Here is a 24,920-nt window from a genome sequence, read left to right on the forward strand (position 1 = left end):
GAGACTGTTGTAGAGCTCATCACTCCCCCTAACTGGGAGGGGGCCAGAGACAATTACTCGATGCCAACATCTTTCTAGCTGATTTACACGCTGAAGCTATGTGCGCTTGGTGATTTCTGATTGTTTCATCCTAATATCATTGGTTCCGACATGGATAACAATATCTCTATACACTCACCAGTTTCAACCTCAGCCATTACCATCTTCAGATCAGCCTTAACGTCGGTAGCCCTGCCCCCTGGTAAACAGTGTATGATCGCTGGATGATTCGTTTTAAGTCTAATACTTTGGGTAATGGAGTCGCCAATGACTAGGGTTTTCAATTTGTCAGAGCTAAATGGTGGGAGGCGTCGGCATTTCAGACCCCGCAACAGGAGAGACCAGAGAAAGCTCGGCCTCTGACTACGACCCGTTGCTTAACCGGTTGAGCTTTCCTACAGCATTTCCTTCCAGAAGACATGAGAAAAATTGTCCAGCTGCAGGGACTGTGCAAGGGGATTTATACTACTATATGTACTTACTGGTGGCACAGACGCGGTTTCATCCTTTCCTACACTTAAATTACCCTTGTGTCTGAAGCTGGGGTTGCAGCACAGCTATCCTCGCCCTAAGACGATTGTTGTCCTGTATTTTATGAGTACAGCGACTGCAATTAGAGGGCATAATGTTAATGTTACTACTAAGCTTAGGCTGGTGGAGGTCCTGACGAACCACGTCCAGATAAAGCGTCCGGGATGAAAAAGTTGAATAAAAAAAAAAGTTGAGCGAGGGAAAAAATAAAAAAGGTAATTAAAAAGTAAAAACCGTAAAGTTGGCAGGTAGCAAAGTAAGGGTAGCAACAAACCGCACAGCAGCATGATAACAAGTCTACAAGTTGTGACCGGAATTGGCGCCAAACAAGCACGTGAGGAAGAGTTCTGACAGCAGGCCGATGTGAAGTGAGGAAGAGTTCTTCTTGGGTATGACGCTACAAGCTTGGCACATCTGTATTTGGGGAGTTCTCTGCAGATCCTCTCAAGCTCTGTCAGTTTGGATGGGGAGCGTCGCTACACAGCTATTTTCAGGTCTCTCCAGAGATGTTAGATCGGGTTCAAGTCCAGGCTCTGGCTGGGCCACTCAAGGCCATTCAGACTCCCGAAGCCACTCCTGCGTTGTCTTGGCTGTGTGCTTAGGGCTGTTTCCAGTTGGAAGGTGAACCTTCGCCCGAGTCTGAGGTCCTGAGTGCTCTGGAACAGGTTTTTCATCAAGGATCTCTATACATTGCTCCCAGATTTGTGCCTCAACACAATCCAGTCTCAGAGCTCTACGGACATTCCTTCGACCTCATATAGATAGGTGTGTGTGCCTTTCCAAATCATGTCCAATCAATTGAAGTTACCGTAGGTGGACTCCAATCAAGTTGTAGAAACAGCAAGGATAAATCAATGGAAACAGGATGAACCTGAGCTCAATTTTGAGTCACATAGCAAAGGGTCTGAATACTCATTTACATAAGGAAGCAGTTTATTTTTAAATGTGCAAACATTTCTAAAACCTGTTTTTGCTTTGTCATTATGGGGCATTGTGTGTAGATTGATGAGGAAAGCAATAATTTAAATCAATTTCAGAAAACCAGTCAGTATCTTGTGTGACCACTATTTAAGTCACGCAGCATCGCCTTCGCATAGAGTTGATCATGCTGTTCATCGGTGCCTGTGGAATGTTGTCATCTTAAACATGCTCAAATGGGTGACATGTCAGGTGAGTATGCAGGACATGGAAGAACTGGGACATTTTCAGCTTCCAGGAATTGTGTACAGATCCTTGCAACAATTATCATGCTGAAACATGAGGTGATGGCGGCGGATCAAATGAACGACAGCCTCCGGGTCATGGTATTTCTGCACACTCAAATTGCCATAGATAAAAGGCAATTGTGTTCATTGTCCGTAGCTTTCGCCCACCCATACCCTAAACCCACCGCCAACATGGGGCACTGTTCACATCAGCAAATCGCTGATAAACCCGTAAAGAGCACACTTCTCCAGCGTGCCAGTGAAATTGAGCATTTGCCCACTGAAGTCTGCGACGACACCGAACTGCAGTTTGGTCAAGACCCTGGTCACGACAACGAGCAAGCAGATGAGCTTCCGCAAGACGATTTCAGACAGTTTGTGCAGAAATGCATCAGCTGTCCGGGTGGCAGTTCTCAGATGATCCCGTAGGTAAAGCCAGATGCGAGGGCTGGCGTGGGTACATGGTCTGCGGTGGTGAGACCGGTTCGACATACTGCCAAGTTCTTTAAAATGGTAGAGAAATTAACATTCAATTCTGTCAACTGCTCTGGTGGACATTCCTGCAGTCAGCATACCAAGTGCACGCTCCCTTAACTTGAGACATCCTTGGCGCTGTGACCAAACTGCACATTTTGAGAGTGGCCTTTTCTCCCCAGTGCAAGGTGGACCTGTGTAATGATCATGCCTCTAAATCAGTATCTTGCTATGCCAAACCCATCAGGTGGCTGGATTATCTTCGCAAAAGGATTAATGCTCACTAACAGGGATGTAAAGAAGTAAATGCACAATCAGGAATGATCAGTACATCAAACATGGAACTAACACTTCACATGTTGCATTTCTATTTTTGCGCAGTACAAAAGGGATCACTATTACTTAGTAAACTATAACATTGAACAATTCTGCCCTTGGGATGGCAACCGGGGGGGGGGGGGGGGGGGTTGACCTACTGGCATGCAGGGATGACGGGCATTACCGATTATGGAGTGTGACATGCCAACCTGCAGAGAACCCAAACATCCCATCACCAAAGATCTGGAGGTAAGACATGAAACAGAAAGGACGACCTGCAATAGTGAAACTCATCTTTTTGACATGGTCCCGCCCTGCTTTGCAGACCGAGATGGGTTAAGGAGAAAACACATGCAGGAGTCCTTGAAGAACTAGCGAATGAGCAGGAACAAACCAATTGAAGTAGGTGTCAAGAAACTAACCGCCAGCAGAAGTACTGACTTACCAATAGTATATACCTGGAGATGAGTTCACAGATACCGTCAGAGGAATCAACCCATACATTCATTACTCCTCACCCACCATACCTACCGTAACTGGGAAATCAGTCACCCTGACCTTCAGCCCCTTGTCAGCTACACTGGTGAGAAACTAGTGAAAGCAAAGCCTTAATTTCTACACTGCTGGGCTTAAATTTAATTTTAAGTAGTCACGTTAATTGTTTAGAAATATGTTGGGCAGCATATACTGTTTAAAGGAACTTTGCTATTGTAGTAAATTCCACTGATCTATAGTCACATTCTTCCAACTCAAATGGAAACTGTCTCATTATTGCAGAACCTCAAATTGCCCTGAAGTACTCCCCATGTATATAATATTTTTATACCAGAACATTGGATTAATAAAATGTGAAAGCAAACAGTGCAGTAGATCTTCACATTCGTTCGCTGATCCTCTTGTAAGCAATGCCTGCTACAGTCATGGTCTGAAAAGAGAAACAGCATGTACTAGACCCATTTAATCATTACTCAGTAATTCTACCCCAGTACAGCAGGCTTCAGCTGTAATTAGAACATAGGTGGCAGCAAAGACTACCCATTTTTTAACGGTATAAATGAACCCTGGAAGTGTCCTTTAGTGACCCCCCCCCCAATCCATATGCCCCGGACTCACGTTGACAAGGGTGTTTGCGTCTGCCAGTTCTGTGACCGATTCGATCCCCTTCAGGGAGACCTTCAGCTTGTTACTTTCCCTCATCACCAGAGACTGGAAAACAGTAGAGAGCAGTTTAATGTTAAATCTGATAAGCGTGTTCACGGTCAACTAATGGCAATTTATCGGGCCTAATATGGATGGCCATATATGGAGAAAACATTTGGCCGTGTGCAACAGGTTTGAGTTGGTTTTGACATGTAAACTGCTGAGAAGTTAGAACTGAGCCCAGTTATTGTGGAGAGCAGATTCTCTGCCAAAGAACATCAGTCAGCCCACATACAAGTGGGGGGGGGGGGGGACGGGACTTGACTACTGTTGTATTTGGATATAATGTAACTACTAACCCAACATAACTGGGACATGAACTAACCATAGTGACCCCACATCAGCTGAACTTATAGTTTAGTTAGATACTGGCTGTATATGTAGGGAGATGGATAAATCCAGGTTATATGTATGAAACGCATGGTTGGATTGTGACATGCGCCACCCACATTGACCCTCTCCCCGGTCGGCGCCTCAAGCTCCGTCTCCTGGCCAATGGTGAAGGAGTTGGTGAAGATCTTTGTCCCTGTGGTGACAGTCACCTTGAAGTGGTCTCCAGTCTCCTCAATCTCATAGATGCTCTGATGTCTTTGCCCTCCTGGATAAGCTCATCAGGGACACCTACATGCATGAGAGAGAGTCATGAGTTGTGCTTTATATACACCAACACATTGGCAAAATCAGACATGAACACAGAATTACTACTGAAGCAAAACTAAATTAAAAATATTGCAACAAAATTAAATGCATCATCAGCTAGCACTTAACATTCTGAGAGCCATAGGTTTCTTAGAGCTATTTTGCATACAACATTCTGGTAATGTGCAGGAGAATTGCTTAGGAACATTCAGCACATTTAAAAAAAAAAAGACATTACATGCCAAATACATTCTGGTGGCAGAGTGGAGTAATTCTATGGATAAAGGAAAAGAACATAAGTTTGAGTTGCACTGACACCGTGCCACAATAGATTAATATCCATGGGTCCCATCTGTGCTTGAAGTTAGTTAACCCAAACTAAGCTAGCGGTGTAATTAAATTCTTAATGAATTTCAGCTAGTTTCTCAGAAACCTCCAAATGACCTAGAATTTGTTCTCAGAAGGTTAATAAACCCCCCAAGGAAAACTCTGGGAACCATGGTAAGTCTTAATTATCACTTCTGTTCAGTGTCCAAGGAATCTAATGTGCTAGCTTTGTTTGCTACTTGAGTAACCGCTGTATCAGCAATCACCATTGAACATTATTACTGAAAGGACTACAACATCTGAAATTAACACCCCAAGTCTAATCACATCACACATGTACAAACAGCAAGACTTACCAACAGCCTCCATGAAAGACTCAAAGTTCTCATGTGTCTCCATCTGGTATTTCCCTGAGAAAGACATGGTGACTATAAGACAGTGACCGTAGAGACAGCCACAGCTCCCTGCTTGTCTTTATACCCTCATCTATCCAGCCCTGCAATCATTAACTAACTAAAGGTGTCTATAATTGAGAACCCCTCCCCCTCATATCTTCCCTCCTACTTACCTGTAGGCACAGATCTAGGATCAGCTTCCCAGCCAAGGGCAACTAATCTACATAGCAATGGTCAACTTTATTGTACTCCCATTCTCATCCTATCTTCTTCTACTTTGGCGGTGTGAGTGATCATTGATCTGTTTTGATAAACAAGCCTCCTCGACTCCTTAGAAAAATGATAAGCAGTCTCATCATTGTAATACAAGTGTATGGATCAATCAACACATTTCAAATTCAACTTGACTTTATCTCCCTAACCACCTGTGTTGAAGTTGAACTAGGCTACACCTGCGCTTTTTGAGTTGACTGAGTTGAGATGTGTATTTGACTCCCTGCACTGTAATTTTTTTTTATCAATGTACAATTGTAAGGCAACCAGCTGCAATAGGGTTGTGAGTTTGCTCCACATCTGGGAATATAGCTGAACCAACATACAGTGTTGCCTTCCAAAGACAAACATGAAATTGTAATTAGACTCAACAAGTTTTTATACATTCAGCCCACTGTGAGCAAAGTTTGTTGAGTGAACAAACATTCACCCATTAGCTCAATGTCTCGTCCTTCTCAAGTCCACCCAACTCACAGAACAATGCTGATTAAGCAATTGGTTAAGTTGGCTTTTTTACAGTGTGCACCATTTGTATTGTCCTTGCTTATATCTGTTTGTATGTCAGTGTGTACATCATATACTATCTTTGAAATATGGTGCATACAGTAGATGTCTCTGTGTGTTCTCTGATCTATCTCATCTTGATCTGTGTGCTGAGACTGAACCAATAAGAGCTCCTGTAGTCCTGAGAACATGGACACTGCCTCTCTATGTTAAAGACTTGCTTAACATAGAAATACACAAAGCAGAATGGACATGGTTGAACCTTGTGGAGGTTATTCAGAGACTTGACTAATGCATGGTATAATTGACATTAAGACATATGAGTAGACAGAAGATATTAATTCTGAATTTAGTTCTATAGGTCTATTAATTATATTTCTATGATTCTGACCAGATTATATAAATATTATAAAGCTACACCAATGTAGTAATGATAAAAGGTTTTATCAAGGTTTTTATCTAAAACCCAAGGTCACTATCCCAGGGCCAGGCTTACTGCTACTGCATGGTAGACAGTGAGAGATCCAGCTGGTGGGTCAGACTTAAGGACACTTTACACCAGTTGCAGGATGTAAAAAAACTCAAATAAACAAATAATATTAAAAGCTGATGCACAAAACATTAAAGCATATCAGTATATCATTGCATCTAAATTATGCTCCTTTTTTTCTCCTTTTTAGTGGAACATTTGAATATATTCCCTGATTAGATGTTAAACTCTATACCTCACTATATAATTACATAATTACTAATTATGTAATATGATGTCTATGGTTACTATGCAACATGATGTCTATGGTTACTATGCAACATGATGTCTATGGTAACTATGTAGCATGATATCTATGGTTACTATGTAACATGATGTCTATGGTTACTATGTAGCATGATGTCTATGGTAACTATGTAAACACGATGTCTATGGCTACTATGTAACATGATGTCTATGGTAACTATGTAACATGATGTCTATGGTTACTATGTAACATGATGTCTATGGTTACTATGTAGCATGATGTCTATGGTAACTATGTAACATGATGTCTATGGTTACTATGTTGCATGATGGGTGCATTCGGAAATTCTCTCTGGCTATCTACTCCAATTTCAGAGCACTCTCGTCTGACTGAGCGCAGAATGAATTTACGAATGCTCAACACCCGCTGAATCAAATCAAATCAAATCGTTTTTATCACATGCGCCGAATACAACGGGTGTAGACCTTACAGTGAAATGCTTACTTACATACGTAACCAACAATGCAGTTAAGAAAAATACAAAAAAATATATAAAAGTAACAAATAATTAAAGAGCTGAAGTAAAATAACAATAGCGAGGCTATATACAGGGGGTACCGGTACAGAGTCAATGTGCATGGGGCACCGGTTAGCCGAGGTAATTGAGGTAATATGCACATGTAGGTAGAGTTATTAAAGTGACATGTGATATGTGATATGCATAGATAATAACAGAGAGTAGCAGCAGCATAAAGGAGTCTGGGTAGCCATTTGATTAGATGTTCAGGAGTCTTATGGCTTGGGGGTAGAAGCCTCTTGGACCTAGACTTGGCGCTCTGGTACCGCTTGCAGTGTGTTAGCAGAGAGAACAGTCTATGACTAGCGTGACTGAAGTCTTTGACAACTTTTAGGGCCTTCCTGGTATAGAGGTCCTGGATGGCAGGAAGCTTGTCCCCAGTGATGTACTGGGCCGTACGCACTACCCTCTGTAGTTCCTTGCGGTTGGAGGCCAATCAGTTGCCATACCAGGCAGTGATGCAACCCGTCAGGATGCTCTCGATGTTGCAGCTGTAGAACCTTTTGAGGATCTGAGGACCCATGCCAAATCTTTTCAGTCTCCTGAGGGGGAATAGGTTTTGTCGTGCCATCTTTACGACTGTCTTGGTGTGCTTGGACCATGTTTGTTTGTTGGTGATGTGGATGCCAAGGAACTTAAAGCTCTCAACCTGCCCCACTACAGCACGGTTGATGAGAATGGGGGCATGCTCGGTCCTCCTTTTCCTGTAATACCAGGTGGTAGGCGTTCCGTAGGTCTAGCTTGGAGAACACGTGGCCCCCTCGAGCGGCTCAAAGGCAGAGGAGATGAGAGGTAGCGGGTAGCGGTTCTTCACCGTGATGTCGTTGAGACCTCGGTAGTCGATGCATGGGTGCAGGGTTTTGTCCTTCTTTTCCACAAAGAAGAACCCTGCACCGGCGGGGGAGATAGAAGGACTGATGAACCCAGCAGATAGGGAGTCCTCAATGTAGGTTTCCATAACCTTGGTCTCCGGACCAGACAGAGAGTACAGTCGTCCCCGGGGTGGAGTGGTGCCTGGGAGAAGATAAATCCCGCAGTCATATGGTCAGTGTGGCGGCAGCGAAGTGGCCTGGGCCTTACTGAACACCTCCCGGAGGTCCTGGTACACCGCGGGAATGACAGAGAGGTACGAGGCAACTTCCCGAGGCCCCAGGAAGACGTCCCAGGACAGGATGCGCTGACTTCAGTTAATGGGTGTGGCAGAACGGTCTCCAGCCCACGACGGCACCAGCAGACCAGTCAATGTGGGGATTGTGTTGCTTGAGCCAGGAGAATCCCAATACCACGGGAACCTGAGAAAACTTAATGAGCGGGAGCTGGATCGTCTCGCTGTAGTTCCCTGCACACATAGGTTGATTGGGCTGGTATTGTGGGTGACCCGGCCTATAGAGTGCCTGTCCAGTGCTCTAACATCCATGGGAATGGAGAGGGGCTGAGTGGGGATATCCAGCTCGGAAGCCAGGGCAGCATCCATAAAGCTCTCAGCGTCGATGAGGACCCAGAGAGATTTCGACTGGTTCCCCCACAGCAACATGGCATGAAAAGGGATGCGAGTAAGGGGAGAGGAAAAGTTCTCCGTATGGCCCACCAGAATACTCGCTCCTACCGGTGAGCCTGTTTTTTTAGTGGACAGGTGGAGATGAAATAACCAGTAGTCTCGCAATACAGACAGCTCTTAGTGTGAAGCTTGTAAAGCCGTTCAGCTGGAGGCAGCCTAGCTCTGCCTAGTTGCATGGGCTCGGGAATAGGTGAATCGGCAGCCTTCGGAGACTCTTGGGGAAACTCAGGTAGCCTCGGGTTCTCTCGGAAACGGAGCCGTCGGGGACTTACGGGATACCTCGGAGGCGAGGTGGAATCCTTGGACGGGCATTCCCATTGTCACCCATTGATCCAAATGTTTGATGGTTCGTCGAAGGGCATAGCGGGATTTCTTATAAGCTTCCGGGTTAGAGTCCCGCTCCTTGAAAGCGGCAGCTCTACCCTTTAGCTCAGTGCGGATGTTGCCTGCAATCCACGGCTTCTGGTTGGGGTATGTACGTACAGTCACTGTGGGAACGACGTCATCGATGCACTTATTGATGAAGCCAGTGACTGATGTGGTGTACTCCTCAATGCCATCGGAAGAATCCCGGAACATATTCCAGTCTGTGCTAGCAAAATAGTCCTGTAGCTTAGCATCTGCTTCATCTGACCACTTTTTTATTGACCGAGTCACTGGTGCTTCCCGCTTTAATTTTTACTTGTATGCATGACTGATATCAGTAAACGTTGGCAAAAAAACATAATTAAATTGTTTCCAGAAGCACATTTACATTTACTAACGCTCTGGTTAACATGAAAACAGCCTAATCAGCTCTGCTAGGTTGAGTAAAATGGTCAGAGTGAGGTGTTCTCTCATTTGTGTCTGGAAGTAGCTAGCAAGCTAGCCAACTTTAGCCAGTTAGCTTGGGTGCTTGACTGCTGTTGTGAGGTCAGAATGCTCTTATCAACCCTACTCTTCGGCCAGAGCGTCCACTGTGCACTCTAAACGCCCTCCCGAGAGCGATACGCTCTAAATTTACAAATGACACAGAGCGCACCCTGACACACTGGAGGCAATTTACGAACGCACCAGATGCCTATAGATACAATCTATTTGGTTATTATATCACAATCAGCATTTACATTTTATGTTTTTGGTTGGTTCATCATTGGACATTAAAAACTCTAAATGACCTATTGGAGATCCGCTCAGAGGTTTGTATGATAAGAGACCATAATAATGACAGCCAGTGAAGGAGAGTAAAGTCCACTGAATTAGTAGTAGAACAGACACACTGCTTTAAAAATTACATTTATCATGGTTCATTGTAGTGACTTACCAGCACTGAGCCGAATGTTACAGCACTGTAAATATGATAACTATATGACACACAGCACTTAGCCATTCATTTCATGTTTCAGATGTGGATGTTGTTGTGCAATTAAATGTCAAACAGAGTTAAAATCTTAAGCTACGTCCAATCCAGTGAGGTTGCATATATATTGTACTAAAGAAGGTCAGTAAATGGGTGGGTTAAATAGGTGGGCTGTACAAGGAACTACAAATAGGTCACTTTGAAATGCAAATCCTATCAACCAAGTGACCCTCATGGAACCATGGAATCACTTGCAGCTCATTGGTGGACTCGATAAGGAAGGCTGTGGTCAGCCAAGTGCAGGAGTCTGAGGATGACGTTACCAGAGTGGCTGCCCTGTGAATGTCTGTTTTGACAACTCCCTCCCTGAATTGCACCTTCACTTTTCTAACCACCGAGTGCATGACACTCCACCACTCCCTTACATACCACGTTTGCATTCCCGAAGCCCCCCAGAATAAAACCTAAAAAGCCCTGATGTGGGGAGAGTCTACTCTATAGTCATTATAGCCAAGATAATTCATAGGAGTGGTCAATAGTGATAGAGGCCAGAAACTATACAGAACAAAAAAATAAATGTAATATGTAACAATTTCAGCAATGTAACTGAGTTACAGTTCATATAAGGAATTCAGTCAATTGAAATCAATTAATTAGGCCCTAATCTATGGATTTAACATGACTGGGCATGGGCACGGCCAAGGGTGGGCCTGGTAGGGCATAGGCCCACCCACTTGGGAGCCAGTCCTACCCACTCGGGAGCCAGGCCCAGCCAATCAGAATGAGTCATTCCCCACAAAGAGCTTTGTTACAGACATAAATACTCCTGTTTAATCAGATGTCCGGGTGGCGGGTCTCAGACGATCCTGCAGGTGAAGAAGCCGGATGTCGAGGTCCAAGGCTGGTGTGGTTACACGTGGTCTGCGGTTGAGGCCTGTTGGATGTACTGCCAAATTCTCTAAAATTACGTTGCAGTATGGTAGAGAATTGAGCATTTCGTTCTCTTGCAACAGCTCTGGTGGACAGTCCTGCAGTCAGCATGCCAATTGCACTCCCTCAACTTGAGATGTGGCATTGTGACAAAACAGCACATTTTAGTGGCATTTTGTCCTGATAAGCCACACCTGTCAGATGGATGGATTATCTTATTAAAATGATAAATGCTCACTAACAAGGATGTATACAAATTTGTGCACTGAGAACATTTCTGGGGTCTTTTATTTCAGCACATGAAAATACTTGACATAATACGTTTATATTTGTGCAGTATAAATGGCTCAATATTACTTTGACAGTAAACTATACCATCCTAACACCGCTCTGGGGATGGTAACAATAAAGGCAGGGGTGACCCACTGGCAGGCAGGGAAGATAGGTGGGACACTGCATGATGTGTAAGGCCTATGCCATCTTGCAGAGAACCCACACAAAGACCTTGAGGTAAGACATGAAACTCACAGGATGATCTACAAGATTAAAATGCATTTTTATGACATGATCCTGCAGAGGTGAAGACAGTTGGAGTAAAGGATGTTTAAGTAGAATGAGTATCATTTTCCCCACACACACACAGGAGGCCCTGAAGAACTAGCCAATAAGCATGAACGACACCTATGGCACCAGGTGTCAAGAAACTAACAGCCGACAGTAGTGACCTCACATTAGAGATATGTCAGACAAATCAACCCTTCAATTCTTAAATCCATGACACATCAAATCAAACTGTCACATGCGCCAAATACAAGTGTACACCCTACCGTGAAATGCTTACTTACAAGCCCTTACACAAAGCAGTTCAAGATAAAATATTTAGCAAATTTAAAAAAATTAAAGTAGCAATAACAAGGCTATTGGTACCTAGTCAATGTGCGGGGGTACAGGTTAGTTGAGGTAATTTGTACATGTGAAGTTACTGCATAGAAAAACAGCAAGTAGCAGCAGTGTACAACAGAGGGGGTGGGGGAAAAGGTGTTGCGCCCTCTTCACAACTGTATTGGTGTGTTAGGACCATGATAGTTCGTTGGTAATGTGGACACCAAGGAACTTGAAACTCGCGATCTGCGCCGTCAATGGGGGCTTGATTAGCTCGCCTTTTCCTGTAGTCTATGATCAGCTCCTTTGTCTTGCTCACATTGAAGGAGAGGTTGTCCTGGCAGTGTCTGACCTCTTCGTAGACGGTCTCATTGTCGGTGACCAGGCCTACCACTGGTGTTATAGTGCACCTCAAACTTGGTGTTTGAGTCATGGGTGAACAGGGAGTACAGGAGGGGACCAAGTACAGACCCCCGAGGGGCCCCAGTGTATCAGACCTGTTTGCCTACCCTTACTACCTGGGGGCGGCCCGTCAGGAAGTGCAGGATCCAGTTGCAGAGGGAGGTCTTTAGTCCCAGGGTCCTTAGCTTTTCCAACCAGCTGGGAAACAAGTCACCCTCAAATGGTGCTCTTTTAGCCCCTTGTCAGTGACACTGGGGTGGAACTAATGAAAGCAATGTCCAAAAAGCAGACGCAAGACTGCCTGAAACTTGATTTTCAAAATTACCTGGAATTTGAGGAATCTGCTTTTAAACTGATGCACCAATTGTGGTAGGATTCTGACAGACTAGATGGAACTACTGTCTAGTCCTGACACTAGTAAGATGTTATTTTCTATGGTAGAGTAGGTCAGGGCGTGACAGGGTGTTTTTCTATGTTCAAGTTTTGTTTGGGATGATCTCCAATTAGAGGCAGCTGGTCCTTGTTGTCTAATTGGAGATCATACTTAAGTAGGGTTTTTCCAGCTGGTGTGGTGGGATCTTGTTTTTGTATTGCTCTGTGAAGCCTGCAGAATGTGACGTTTAGGTTGTTTTGTATAGTGTTCTGAAGATAAATATTTATCTTGAGCCCTCAACACGCTACCAAAGCCTTACTTTCTACACTACTGGGTTCACATTTTAATGTGACTGATTTGCAGCAAATGTAGAAAACCCACTTTGGATATTGTGTACTGTTTACCGAACTAAGCTATTCTATTGAATCCCACTGAGGTCTTCACATTCAGCCAACTCAAACCTTGCCTCATTACAAACCTCAAGTTTCCCCTGAAGTTCTACCCATTGATAGGAAATGCTGAGACCAGACCATTCCATGCCTTTCACATTTTATTAATCCAAAGAGTGCAGTAGATCTTCACATTCGTTTGCTGGTCCTCTTGTATGAGATGCCAGGCAGAGTCATGGTCTGAAAAGAGAAAGCATCTGTAATCATTATTCAATAAATCCATGCCAGTACACTATGCTTACCAAACCGGACGCACTCGTTCGCACATTGATTTTGTTCACCCACACTAGAAGCGATCAGGACATGCAGGTTGAAGTATCAAAACTCAGAAACCTTTATATTAACTTGGGGCAAAAATAATTTAACATTATGGCAATTTAGCCAGCCAATTTGTCCTGTATATAAACATTGGGTTGTTATTTTACATGAAATGTAAAAGGTCTTCTACCCTGACAATTCACAGAAAACTGAGTTTGTTTCTCGTCATCTCACCTCCTTATATGGAGGTTGAACACCAAATTTACAAAAACTGACCAGAGTGTGCCCCTCAAAGTTCATCTTCCAATCACCCACATGGGTATATGCACCTAAGAACCAATGAGATGGGAGAGGCCAGACTTGCAGCATGTTGAGCATCTTACTTCCATTTTAGCACCTGGCCACGCAGACGCTTGCTGAGGCGCACGAGCAGTGTGGTTGCCATGATTGAATAAACAGTAGATTTATTTCGCGACACCAGCGGTGGGGTCAGCATGTAATTAGGACATTGGTGGCAGCAAACTGTTGAATTGCATTCACGGCACTGTCAAAGACTACCCATTTTGTTAATGGTATAAATTAATCCTGAAATAGTGTCGCTTCGTGAACCCCCAGCCATATGCCCCGGACTCACGTTGACGAGGGTGTTTGCGTCTGTAAGTTCTGTGACATATTCGATCCCATTCAAGAAGGCCGTCAGCTTGTTACCTTCCCTCGTCACCACAGACTGAAACAGGAGAGGTCAACGGTTAGATCTGAAAGCAGTGGTCACCAACTACAGTCAACTAGCACCAATTTAACAGGCCCAAGTTGGATGGCCATATATGAAGAAAAAAGTGAGACAGTGTGCATCAGGTGTGCGAGTTGCTTTTGAGACGTAAACTGCTATAATAGTGCAACTGTGAGCCCAGTGCCCGGAAAACAGAGGAGATTCTGCCAAACAAAGTCAGTCCTCCCACAACATCACTGGGACCTGAACTAACTAACCATAGTGACCCCACATCATCTGAACTTATAGTTTAGGTTAGATACTGGCTGTATATGTAGGGAGATGGATAAATCCAGGCTATATGTATGAAACTCATGGTTGGGTTGTGACATGCGCCACCCACATTGACCCTCTCCCCGGTCGGCGACTCGAGCTCCGTCTCCTGGCCAATGGTGAAGGAGTTGGTGAGGATCCTTGTTCCCGTGGTGACAGTCACCTTGAAGTGGTCTCCAGTCTCCTCAATCTCAGAGATGCTCTTGATGTCTTTGCCCTCCTGGATAAGCTCATCAGGTAGTCCTACATGTTAGCGGCAGCGAGAGAGTCATGTACTGTGCTTTTTAGTACTACAAAAAGTTTATGAAGTGGGACATGAACACTGAATTATTACTACTGAAGTAAAGCTCTGATGCACTATAATATGGCAACACAATGAACTGAATGCAAACATTAAATGCATTTCCAGCTAGCACATAATGTTCTTAGGACCATATGTTTTAGGTCTTGGTTATTTTGCATACCACATTCTGGCAACGGTGCAGGACTGTTGCTTGGCTTTGGACCATTCTCATTAAGGAATTTGACATGTTATTTTCTTGGCATTTCATTATTTGATCAGAATATTTCCTGAACGGTCAAAGTTTCAATTTAAGGTAAAGTTCAAGGAACATTAGTCATTAAAAATATTCTCCTGTGGGAATGTCAGTACTTCAGCATAATGTTCTGTAGGTTCACATAGTGTTTTGAGAACATGACTTTAACTGGAACTAAGAACTTGCCATACAAAAATAGCGAACATTAATCCCCAATTTTTTTTTTTAACTGAAAAGCACATTCCTTCTCAGCTTCAACAAACTCCATCGTCTCTTAAGTGTGTTGACAACAGTAGTTAGCCACACCTGATCTTAATGAGTGCTTGTTCCTGTTGAAATAGTGTCTGAAGACAGCACATTTATGTACACAAAACCAATGCATGACAACTTCATCCTGGTGGCACAGTGGATTAATTCCATGGATAGAGGACAGAAAAACATAGGTTTGAATCTCACTGACACAAATGATTAATGCCTAAGCAAATAATTTTCAAACAATCCCATCTGTGCGAGAAGTTCAAAAGCGGTGTTAAGTCTTTAATTAAACATTCACTTCCATTCTCAGAACAGCCAAGGAAACTAGTGTGCTACCTGGTTTTGCTACTCAGAAGTAACCATTGCATTTGCAATCACCATCGAACATCATTACTGAAAGGACTACGACTTCTGAAATTAACACCAAGTCTAATCAAATGTACCAACCCAACAGCAAGACTTACCAACAGCCTCCATGAAAGACTCAAAGTTGTCATGTGTCTCCATCTGGTATTTCCCTGAGAAAGACATGGTGACTATAAGACAGTGACCGTAGAGACAGCCACAGCTCCCTGCTTGTCTTTATACCCTCATCTATCCAGCCCTGCAATCATTAACTAACTAAAGGTGTCTATAATTGAGAACCCCTCCCCCTCATATCTTCCCTCCTACTTGCCTGTAGGCACAGATCTAGGATCAGCTTCCCAGCCAAGGGCAACTAATCTACATAGCAATGGTCAACTTTATTGTACTCCCCTCCTCATCCTCTCTTCTTCTACTTTGGCGGTGTGAGTGATCATTGATCTGTTTTGATAAACAAGGCCTCCTCGTCTCCTTAGAAAAATGATAACCACTTTTTTTATTGACCGAGTCACTGGTGCTTCCTGCTTTAGTTTTCACTTGTAAGCGGGATTCAGGAGGATAGAATTATGGTCAGATTTACCAAATGGAGGGCGAGGCAGAGCTTTGTACTTGTCTCTGTGTGTGTTAAGTAAAGGTGGTCTAGATTTTTCCCCCCCCTCTGGTTGCAGATTTAACATGCTTGTGGGATTAGGTAAAACAGACTTAAGTTTCCCTGCATTAAAGTTCCCGGCCACTAGGAGTGCCGCCTCTGGATGGGCGTTTTCCTGTTTGCTTATGGCCGTATATAGCTCATTGAGTGCGGTCTTAGTGCCAGCATTGGTTTGTGGTGGTAAATAGACAGCAATGAAGAATATAGATGAAAACTCTCTTGGTAAATAGTGTGGTCTACAGCTTACCATGAGATACTCTACCTCAGGCGAGCAAAACCTTGAGACTTCCTTAGATTTCATGCACCAACTGTTGTTTACAAACATACATAGACTGCCACCCCTTGTCTTACCAGAGGCGCCTGTTCTATCCTGCCGAAAAAGCGTAAAACCTGCCAGCTGTATGTTATTCATGTCGTCATTCAGCCACGACTCAGTGAAACATAAGATATTACTGTTTTTAATGTCCCAATGGTAGGATATACTGTACGTGCTCGTTGCTCATCTATTTTATTATCCAATGATTGTACTTTGGCTAATAGGACCGATGGTAAAGGCAGATTACCCACATTACTCACCTTACAAGGCACCCAGACCTACATCCCCGATATCTCCATCTCTTTCTCCTGCGAATGACTGGGGTGAGGGCCTTGTCGGGTGTCTGGAGTAAATCCTTTGCGTCCGACTCGTTAACCTCTACGGGCCACGGTGGCAGTATTGAGAATTTAGAAAAAAATACGTGCCCATTTTTAACTGCCTCCTACACCAACTCAGAAGCTAGGATATGCATATTATTAACACATTCGGATAGAAAACACTCTGAATTTTCTAAAACAGTTTGAATGGTGTCTGTAAGTATAACAAAACTCATATTGCAGGCAAAAACCTGAGAAAAATAGATTTAAAAAAAATGAGAATTTTGTGGCTGTACTATTTAGTGTCATTGTTTATTAGATACCATAGTGAGAAAGGATTCAGTTCGCAACTCCTACGGCTTCCACTAGATGTCAGCGATCTTTATAAAGTTGTTTGAAGCTTCCATGATTAACAGGGAGCAAATTAGAATGCATTGAAGTTGACGTCCGTGGGATGTGGTCACTTCCATTATGGCCTGCACCTGCGCAATCATGAGACACGAGACATTTTTAAAAAACGTTTTTCTAGACACAGGTGAAGTCGGGTTGAAACATTACTGATGTTTCACGTTAAAAATGGCTCTAAAGATTGATGCTAAACAACGTTTGACATGTTTGAACAAACATAAATAGATTATTTTTGTAACTTTTTTAACTTTTTGCCGTGACTTCACACACCCCCCCGCGCTACTTTTTAGTAGCCACCGAAGCGCTAACAACATGGAACAACTTGGAGTTATTTGGACATCAATTATGAACTTTGTCAAAAGAAACCACATTTGTTGTGGACCTGGAATTCCTGGAACTGCCAATGGATGAAGATAATCAAAGGTAATGGATTATTGACAATAGTATTATTGATATTACATGGTTACAAGATGATGCTAAGCTAATTAGGCTAGCTTATTGTTCTTAGCACAGCACCTGGTTTATTGCAACTTGTGATTTCCCAGTAAAGTTATTTTGAAATCTGGCAAGACAGTATCATTTACGAAATGTTAAACTATAATTATTTGAATGACAATATTATAATTTACCAATGTTTTCGAATAGTAATTTTGAAAATTGTAACGTTGTTCACCGGAAGCATTTCAGAGAAGAAAAAAATCAGAATTTCACCGCTACTGTAAAATGCAGTTTTTGGATATAAATATGAACTTGATGGAACAAAAAATGCATGTATAGTATAACATAATGTCCTAGGAGTGTCATCTGATGGAGATTGTCAAAGGTTGGTGCATAATTTTAGCTGGTTTCTGCTTTTGGTGACGCCTGACCTTGAATTGAAAATGGATGTTTGTACTTTTGTGGCTATGTACTGTCCTAACATAATCTAACTTTATGCTTTTGCCGTAAAGCCTCTTTGAAAATCGAACAATGTGGTTAGATTAAGGAGATGTTTATCTTTTAAATGGTGTAAAATAGTTGATTGTTTGAGAAATTGAAATTATTAGATTTTTGATGTTTTGAATTTCCAGCCTTGCTAGCAATCCCGTCTCAGGGTTCATTGCTAACCCGTGGCCTCAACAGGAAAATAATATCTTCTTCCAGTACGGGTGAGTAATCGCTGTCCTGATATCTAGAAGCTCTTTCTGGTCATAAGAGATGATGACAGAAACATTATGTACAATATGAATTTCAAATAAAGCGGATAAAACACACACAATAGCACAATTGGTTAGGGGATCGTAAAACGGCAGCCATCTCTTAGATAGATGGCTGGTTAAAAACTGTTTACTGCATCCCAAAATATATACTTTGTAGATAATTGTCCCTCTTTCTGGGACTCACCCACAAACAGGACCAAGCCTGGCCAGCTGAGGATTGATGGACTCCATCCTAGCTGGAGGAGTGCTCTCATCTTATCTATCACATAGATAGGGCTCTAACTCCTCTAGCTCCACAATGAGATAGAGGGCAGGCCAGGCAGCAGGCTGTTAGCCAGCCTGCCAGCTTAGTGTAGTTTGCCACTAGCACTGTCAGTGTAGTCAGCTCAGCTATCCCCATTGACATCGTGTCTGTGCCTCGACCTAGGTTGGGCAAAACTAAACATGGCGGTGTTCGCCTTAGTAATCTCACTGGAGTAAAGACTTCCTCCGTTCTTGTCATTATTGAAAGAGATTGTGATATCTCACATCGCAAAATAGGGCTACTTAATGTTAGATCCCTCACTTGCAAGACAGTCATAGTCAATGAACTAAACACTGATCATAATGTTGATGTGATTGACCTGACTGAAACATGGTTCAAGCCTGATGGATTTACTGTGTTAAATGAGGCCTCTCCTCCTGGTTACACTAGTGACCATATCCCCCGCGTATCCCACATAGGCGGAGGTGTTTCTAATATTTACGACAGCAAACTTTTATTGACAACAAAAGAAGACTACATTTTTGTCTTTGAGCTTTTAGTCATGAAATCTATGCAGCCTACTCAATCACTTTTTAGTGGGTTTTGTCCAACATGTCTCCGGACCTACTCATTGCCACAGTCATACCCTGGATCTAGTTTTGTCCCGTGGAATAAATATTGTGGGTCTAAATGTTGTTCCTCATAATCCTGGACTATCGGACCACCATCTTATTACGTTTGCAATTGCAACAAATAATCTGCTCAGACCCAAACCAAAAATCCTCAAAAGCCATGCTGTAAATTCTCGGACAACCCAACAATTACTAGATGCCCTTCCAGACTTCCTCCACCTACCCAAGGACTTCGGAGTACAAAAATTGGTTAACCACCTAACTGAGGATCTATATTTAACCAAGCATAATACCCTAGATGCAGTCACACCCCAAAAAACAAAAGACATTTGTCACAAGAAATTAGCTCCCTGGTATACAGAAAATATCAGAGCCCTGAAGCAAGCTTCCAGAAAATTGGAACGGAATTGGCGCTCCACCAAACTGGAAGTCTTGGAAAAGACAGTACTGTGCAATATCGAAGAGCCCTCACTGCTGCTCGATCATCCTATTTTTCCAACCTAATTGAGGAGAATAAGAACAATCCTAAATGTATTTTTGATACTGTCGCAAAGCTAACTAAAAAGCAACATTCCCCAAGAGAGGATGTATTTCACTTCAGCAGTGATGAATTCCTGAACTTCTACGACGAAAAGATCATGATCATTAGGAAGCAAAATACGCACTCCTCTTTGAATCCAAAGCTCCAAAGCTCAGTTGTCCTGAGTCTGCACGGAACTGCCAGGACTTAGGATCAATGGAGACACTCAAGTTTTCTAATCCTGTATCTCTTGACACATGAAAATAGTCATGGCCTCTAAACTTTCAAGCTGCATACTGGCCCCTATTCCAACTCAGTAGTTTAAAGAGATACTTCCTGTGCTTGGCCCTCCTATGTTGAACATAATGGATGGCTCCCTATCCTCCGGATATGTACCAAACTCCCTAAAAGTGGCAGAAATAAAGCCTCTCTTGAAAAATCAAAACATTGACCCGGCCGATATCGAATATCCTATTCCTCTGAAAAAATAATAACAATAATATTGCCCAGCATCTCTCTGCCTTCCTGAAGACAAATAATGTATATGAAACGCTTCAGTCTGGTTTAAGACCCCATCATAGCACTGAGACTGCACTCATGATGGTGGTAAATTACATTTTAATGGCGTCAGACCAAGGCTCTGCATCTGTCCTCGTGCTCCCAGACCTTAGTGCTGACATTGACACTACCGATCACCACCATTTTTTTGGAGAGATAGGAAACCCTAATTGGTCTATACGGACAAGTTCTTGCCTGGTTTAGATCTTATCTGTCGGAAAGATATCAGTTCATCTCTGTGAAAGGTTTGTCCTCTGACATATCAATTGTAAGTTTTGGTGTGCCTCAAGGCTCCGTTTTAGGACCACTATTGTTTTCACTATATATTCTACCTCTTTCACTGCTATGCGGACAACACACAGTTGTACATTTCGATGAAACATGGTGAAGCCCCAAAATGTCCTACCCTGGAAGCCTGTGTTCCAGACATAAGGAAGTGGATGGTGGCAAATGTTTTACTTTTGAACTTGGACAAAACAGAGATGCTAGTTCTAGGTCCCAAGAAACAAAGAGATCTTCTGTTGGATCTGACAATTCATCTTGATGGTTGTACAGTCGTCTCAAATAAAACTGTGAAGGACCTCGGCATTACTCTTGACCCTGATCTCTCTTTTGACAAACATATCAAGAATATTTCAAGGACAGCTTTGTTCCATCTTTGTAACATTGCAAACATCAGTAACCTTTTGTCCAAAAATGATGTAGAAAAGCTAATCGGAACTTTTGTTAGATTAGACTACTGCAATGCCCTACTCTCCAGCTACCTGGATAAAGCACTAATTAAACTTCAGTTAGTGCTAAACACGACTGCTAGAATCTTGACTAGAACCCCAAAATTGTATCAAATTACTCCAGTGCTAGCCTCTCTATACTGGCTTCCTGTTAAGGCTAGGGCTGATATCAAGGTTTTACTGCTAACCTACAAAGCATTACATAGGCTTGCTCCTACCTATCTCTCCGATTTGGTCCTGCCATACACACCTACATGTATGCTACGGTCACAAGACCCAGGTCTCCTTATTGTCCCTAGAATTTCTAAGCAAACAGCTGGAGGCAGGGCGTTCTCCAATACAGCTCCATTTTTTATGGAATGGTCTGCCTATCGATGTGAGAGACGCAGACTCGGCCTCGACCTTTAAGTCTTTACTTTAGACTCATCTCTTCAGTAAGTCCTATGATTGAGTGTAGCCTGGACCAGGGGTGCGAAGGTGAACGGCAAGGCACTGGTGCGTCAAACCGCCCTTGCTCTCTCTGCCTGGCCGGCTCCCCTCTCTCCACTGGGATTCTCTGCTTCTGACCCTATTACGGGGGCTGAGTCACTGGCTTACTTGTGCTCTTCATGCCTTTCCTAGGAGGGGTGCGTCACTTGAGTGGGTTGAGTCACTAACATGATCTTCCTGTTCGGTTTTGCGCCCCTTCTGGCTCGTGCAGTTGTAGGAGATCTTTGTGGGCTATACTCAGCCTTGGTGCCCCCCCCCCCCTACACCACTAGGGTCAGTTTGTTATATCTGGTGTAATTCTCCTGTCTTATCTGGTGTCCTGTGTGGATTTAAGTATGCTCCCTCTAATACTCTTTCCCTCCCCTCCCGGAGGACCTGAACCCTAGGACCATGTCTCAGGACTACCTGGCCAGATGACTCCTGACTGTCCCCAGTCCACCTGGTCATACTGCTGCTCCAGTTTCAACTGTTCTGCCTGCGGCTATGGAACCCTGACCTGTTCACCGGACATGCCACCTTGTCCCGGACCTGCTGTTTTCGATACTCTCATTTTATTTGATTTGAGTGCTCAGGGTCCCATCTAGCTAAGAATTTAACTCCAATATTTGACATACATGAAATGTCAAAGAGTGAAATTCTGAGCTAGTTCCCTTCCAGTGATGTTGCCTATATACTGAAGAAGGAGGTCAGTAAATGGGTGGGTGAAATAGGTGGGCTGTACAAGGAACTACAAATAGGTCACTTTGAACTACAAGTCCTATCAACCAATCTCTCAAGTGACCCCCATGGAACCCTAGAATCACTTGCAGCTCATTGGTGGACTCGATAAGGAAGGCTGTGGTCAGCTAAGAGCCAGGCCCAGCCAATCAGAATGAGTCATTCCCCACAAAGAGCTTTGTTACAGACATAAACACTCCTGTTTAATCAGCTGTCCAGGTGGCTGGTCTCAGACCATCCTTCAGGTGAAGAAGCCAGATGTCGAGTTCCTAGGCTGGTGTGGTTACACGTGGTCTGCGGTTGTGAGGCCTGTTGGACGTACTGCCAAATTCTCTAAAATGACATTGGAGGGGGCTTATGGTAGAGAAATGAGCATTTCAAACTCTGGCAACAGCTCTGGTGGACAGTCCTGCAGTCAGCATGCCAATTGCACTCCCTCAACTTGAGATGTGGCATTGTGACAAAACTGCACATTTTTGTGGCCTTTTGTCGTGATATGCCACACCTGTCAGGTGGATGGATTAGATTATTTAAATTAGAAGTGCTCACGAACAAGGGTGTATACAAATTTGTGCACTTTGAGAACATTTCTGGGGTCTTTTATTTCAGCACATGAAAAGACTTGACATAATACGTTTATATTTGTGCAGTATAAATGGCTCAATGTTACTTTGACAGTAAACTATACTATCCTAACACCGCTCTGGGGATGGTAACAATGAAGGCAGGGGTGACCCACTGGCAGGCAGGGAAGATAGGTGGGACACTGCATGATGTGTAAGGCCTATTCCATCTTGCAGAGAACCCACACAAAGACCTTGAGGTAAGACATGAAACTCACAGGACGATCTGCAAGATTAAAATGCATTATGACATGATCCCGCCTAGGTTATGAAGACAGTTGGAGTAAAGGAAGTTTAAGTAGAATGAGTATCATTTTCCACACACACCACACAGGAGGAGGCTCTGAAGAACTAGCCAATAAGCATGAACGAACCTATGGCGCCAGGTGTCAAAAAACTAACAGCCGGCAGTAGTGACCTCACATTATAGAGATGTCAGACAAATCAACCCTTCAGTCCATGACACATCAAATCAAACTTTGTCACATGTGCCAAATACAACAAGTGTACACCTTACTGTGAAATGCTAACTTTCAAGCCCTTAAACAGTGCAGTTCAAGAAGATAAAATATTTACCAAATAAAGTAAAAACAATTAAGTAGCAATAACGAGGCTATCGGTACCTAGTCAATGTGCGGGGGTACAGGTTAGTTGAGGTAATTTGTACATTTGTGAAGTGACTGCATAGATAAACAGCAAGTAGCAGCAGTGTACAACAGAGGGGGTGGGGGTAAAGGTGTTGCGCCCTCTTCACAACTGTCTTCGTGTGTTAGAACCATAGTTCGTTGGTAATGTGGACGCCAAGGAACTTGAACCGCTCTGTCAATGGGGGCTTGTTTAGCTCGCCTTTTCCTGTAGTCCACGATCAGCTCCTTTGTCTTGCTCACATTGAGGGAGAGGTTGTCCTGGCACCACACTGCCAGGTCTGACCTCTTTGTAGACGGTCTCATTGTCGGTCATCAGGCCTTCCACTGGTGTTGTGGTGCACCTAAAACTTGGTTTTGGAGTCATGTTATACCACGCAGTCGTGGGTGAACGGGGAGTACAGGAGAGGATTAAGTACAGACCCCTGAGGGGCCCCAGTGTCTCAGACCTGTTGTTTGCCTACCCTTACTACCTGGGGGCGGCCCGTCAGGAAGTGCAGGATCCAGTTGCAGAGGGAGGTGTTTAGTCCGAGGGTCCTTAGCTTTTCCAACCAGCTCGGAAACAAGTCACCCTCAAATGGTGCTCTTTTAGCCCCTTGTCAGTGACACTGGGGTGGAACTAATGAAAGCAATGTCCAAAAAGCAGACGCAAGACTGCCTGAAACTTGATTTTCAAAATTACCTGGAATTTGAGGAATCTGCTTTTAAACTGATGCACCAATTGTGGTAGGATTCTGACAGACTAGATGGAACTACTGTCTAGTCCTGACACTAGTAAGATGTTATTTTCTATGGTAGAGTAGGTCAGGGCGTGACAGAAAAACACCCTATGTTCAAGTTTTGTTTGGGATGATCTCCAATTAGAGGCAGCTGGTCCTTGTTGTCTAATTGGAGATCATACTTAAGTAGGGTTTTTCCAGCTGGTGTGGTGGGATCTTGTTTTTGTATTGCTCTGTGAAGCCTGCAGAATGTGACGTTTAGGTTGTTTTGTATAGTGTTCTGAAGATAAATATTTATCTTGAGCCCTCAACACGCTACCAAAGCCTTACTTTCTACACTACTGGGTTCACATTTTAATGTGACTGATTTGCAGCAAATGTAGAAAACCCACTTTGGATATTGTGTACTGTTTACCGAACTAAGCTATTCTATTGAATCCCACTGAGGTCTTCACATTCAGCCAACTCAAACCTTGCCTCATTACAAACCTCAATTTTCCCCTGAAGTTCTACCCATTGATAGGAAATGCTGAGACCAGACCATTCCA

General features: G+C 43.5%; 1 protein-coding gene and 1 pseudogene across 1 annotated transcript; both read right to left on the minus strand.

Moving 5' to 3' along the window:
* Positions 1-3,377: 3,377 nt before the first annotated feature.
* LOC115164201 (fatty acid-binding protein, liver-type-like) lies at positions 3,378-5,280 on the minus strand (annotated as a pseudogene).
* A 7,960-nt stretch (positions 5,281-13,240) lies between these two features.
* Positions 13,241-15,814, minus strand: LOC115164200 (fatty acid binding protein 1-B.1). The gene is made up of 4 exons (XM_029716452.1): positions 15,708-15,814; positions 14,523-14,695; positions 14,045-14,137; positions 13,241-13,332 (listed from the first exon to the last, which is right to left on the minus strand). The coding sequence occupies exons 1-4, from the start codon at positions 15,772-15,774 to the stop codon at positions 13,282-13,284; spliced, it is 384 nt and encodes a 127-aa protein (XP_029572312.1). The 5' UTR covers positions 15,775-15,814; the 3' UTR covers positions 13,241-13,281.
* Positions 15,815-24,920: the final 9,106 nt, after the last annotated feature.

The sequence above is a fragment of the Salmo trutta genome, chromosome 27, assembly GCF_901001165.1.
Source record: "Salmo trutta chromosome 27, fSalTru1.1, whole genome shotgun sequence".
NCBI lineage: Eukaryota > Metazoa > Chordata > Actinopteri > Salmoniformes > Salmonidae > Salmo > Salmo trutta.

Bases quoted from the DNA above. Each gene is read 5' to 3' on its own strand.
- LOC115164200 (XM_029716452.1), bottom strand. From the start codon at position 15,774: ATGTCTTTCTCAGGGAAATACCAGATGGAGACACATGACAACTTTGAG. The intron at 14,696-15,707 runs GTAAGTCTTGCT...GCTAACATGTAG, and splicing joins GTCTTTCATGGAGGCTGTTG to GACTACCTGATGAGCTTATC. The intron at 13,333-14,044 runs GTGAGTCCGGGG...TTCTCTTTTCAG, and splicing joins ACGCAAACACCCTCGTCAAC to ACCATGACTCTGCCTGGCAT.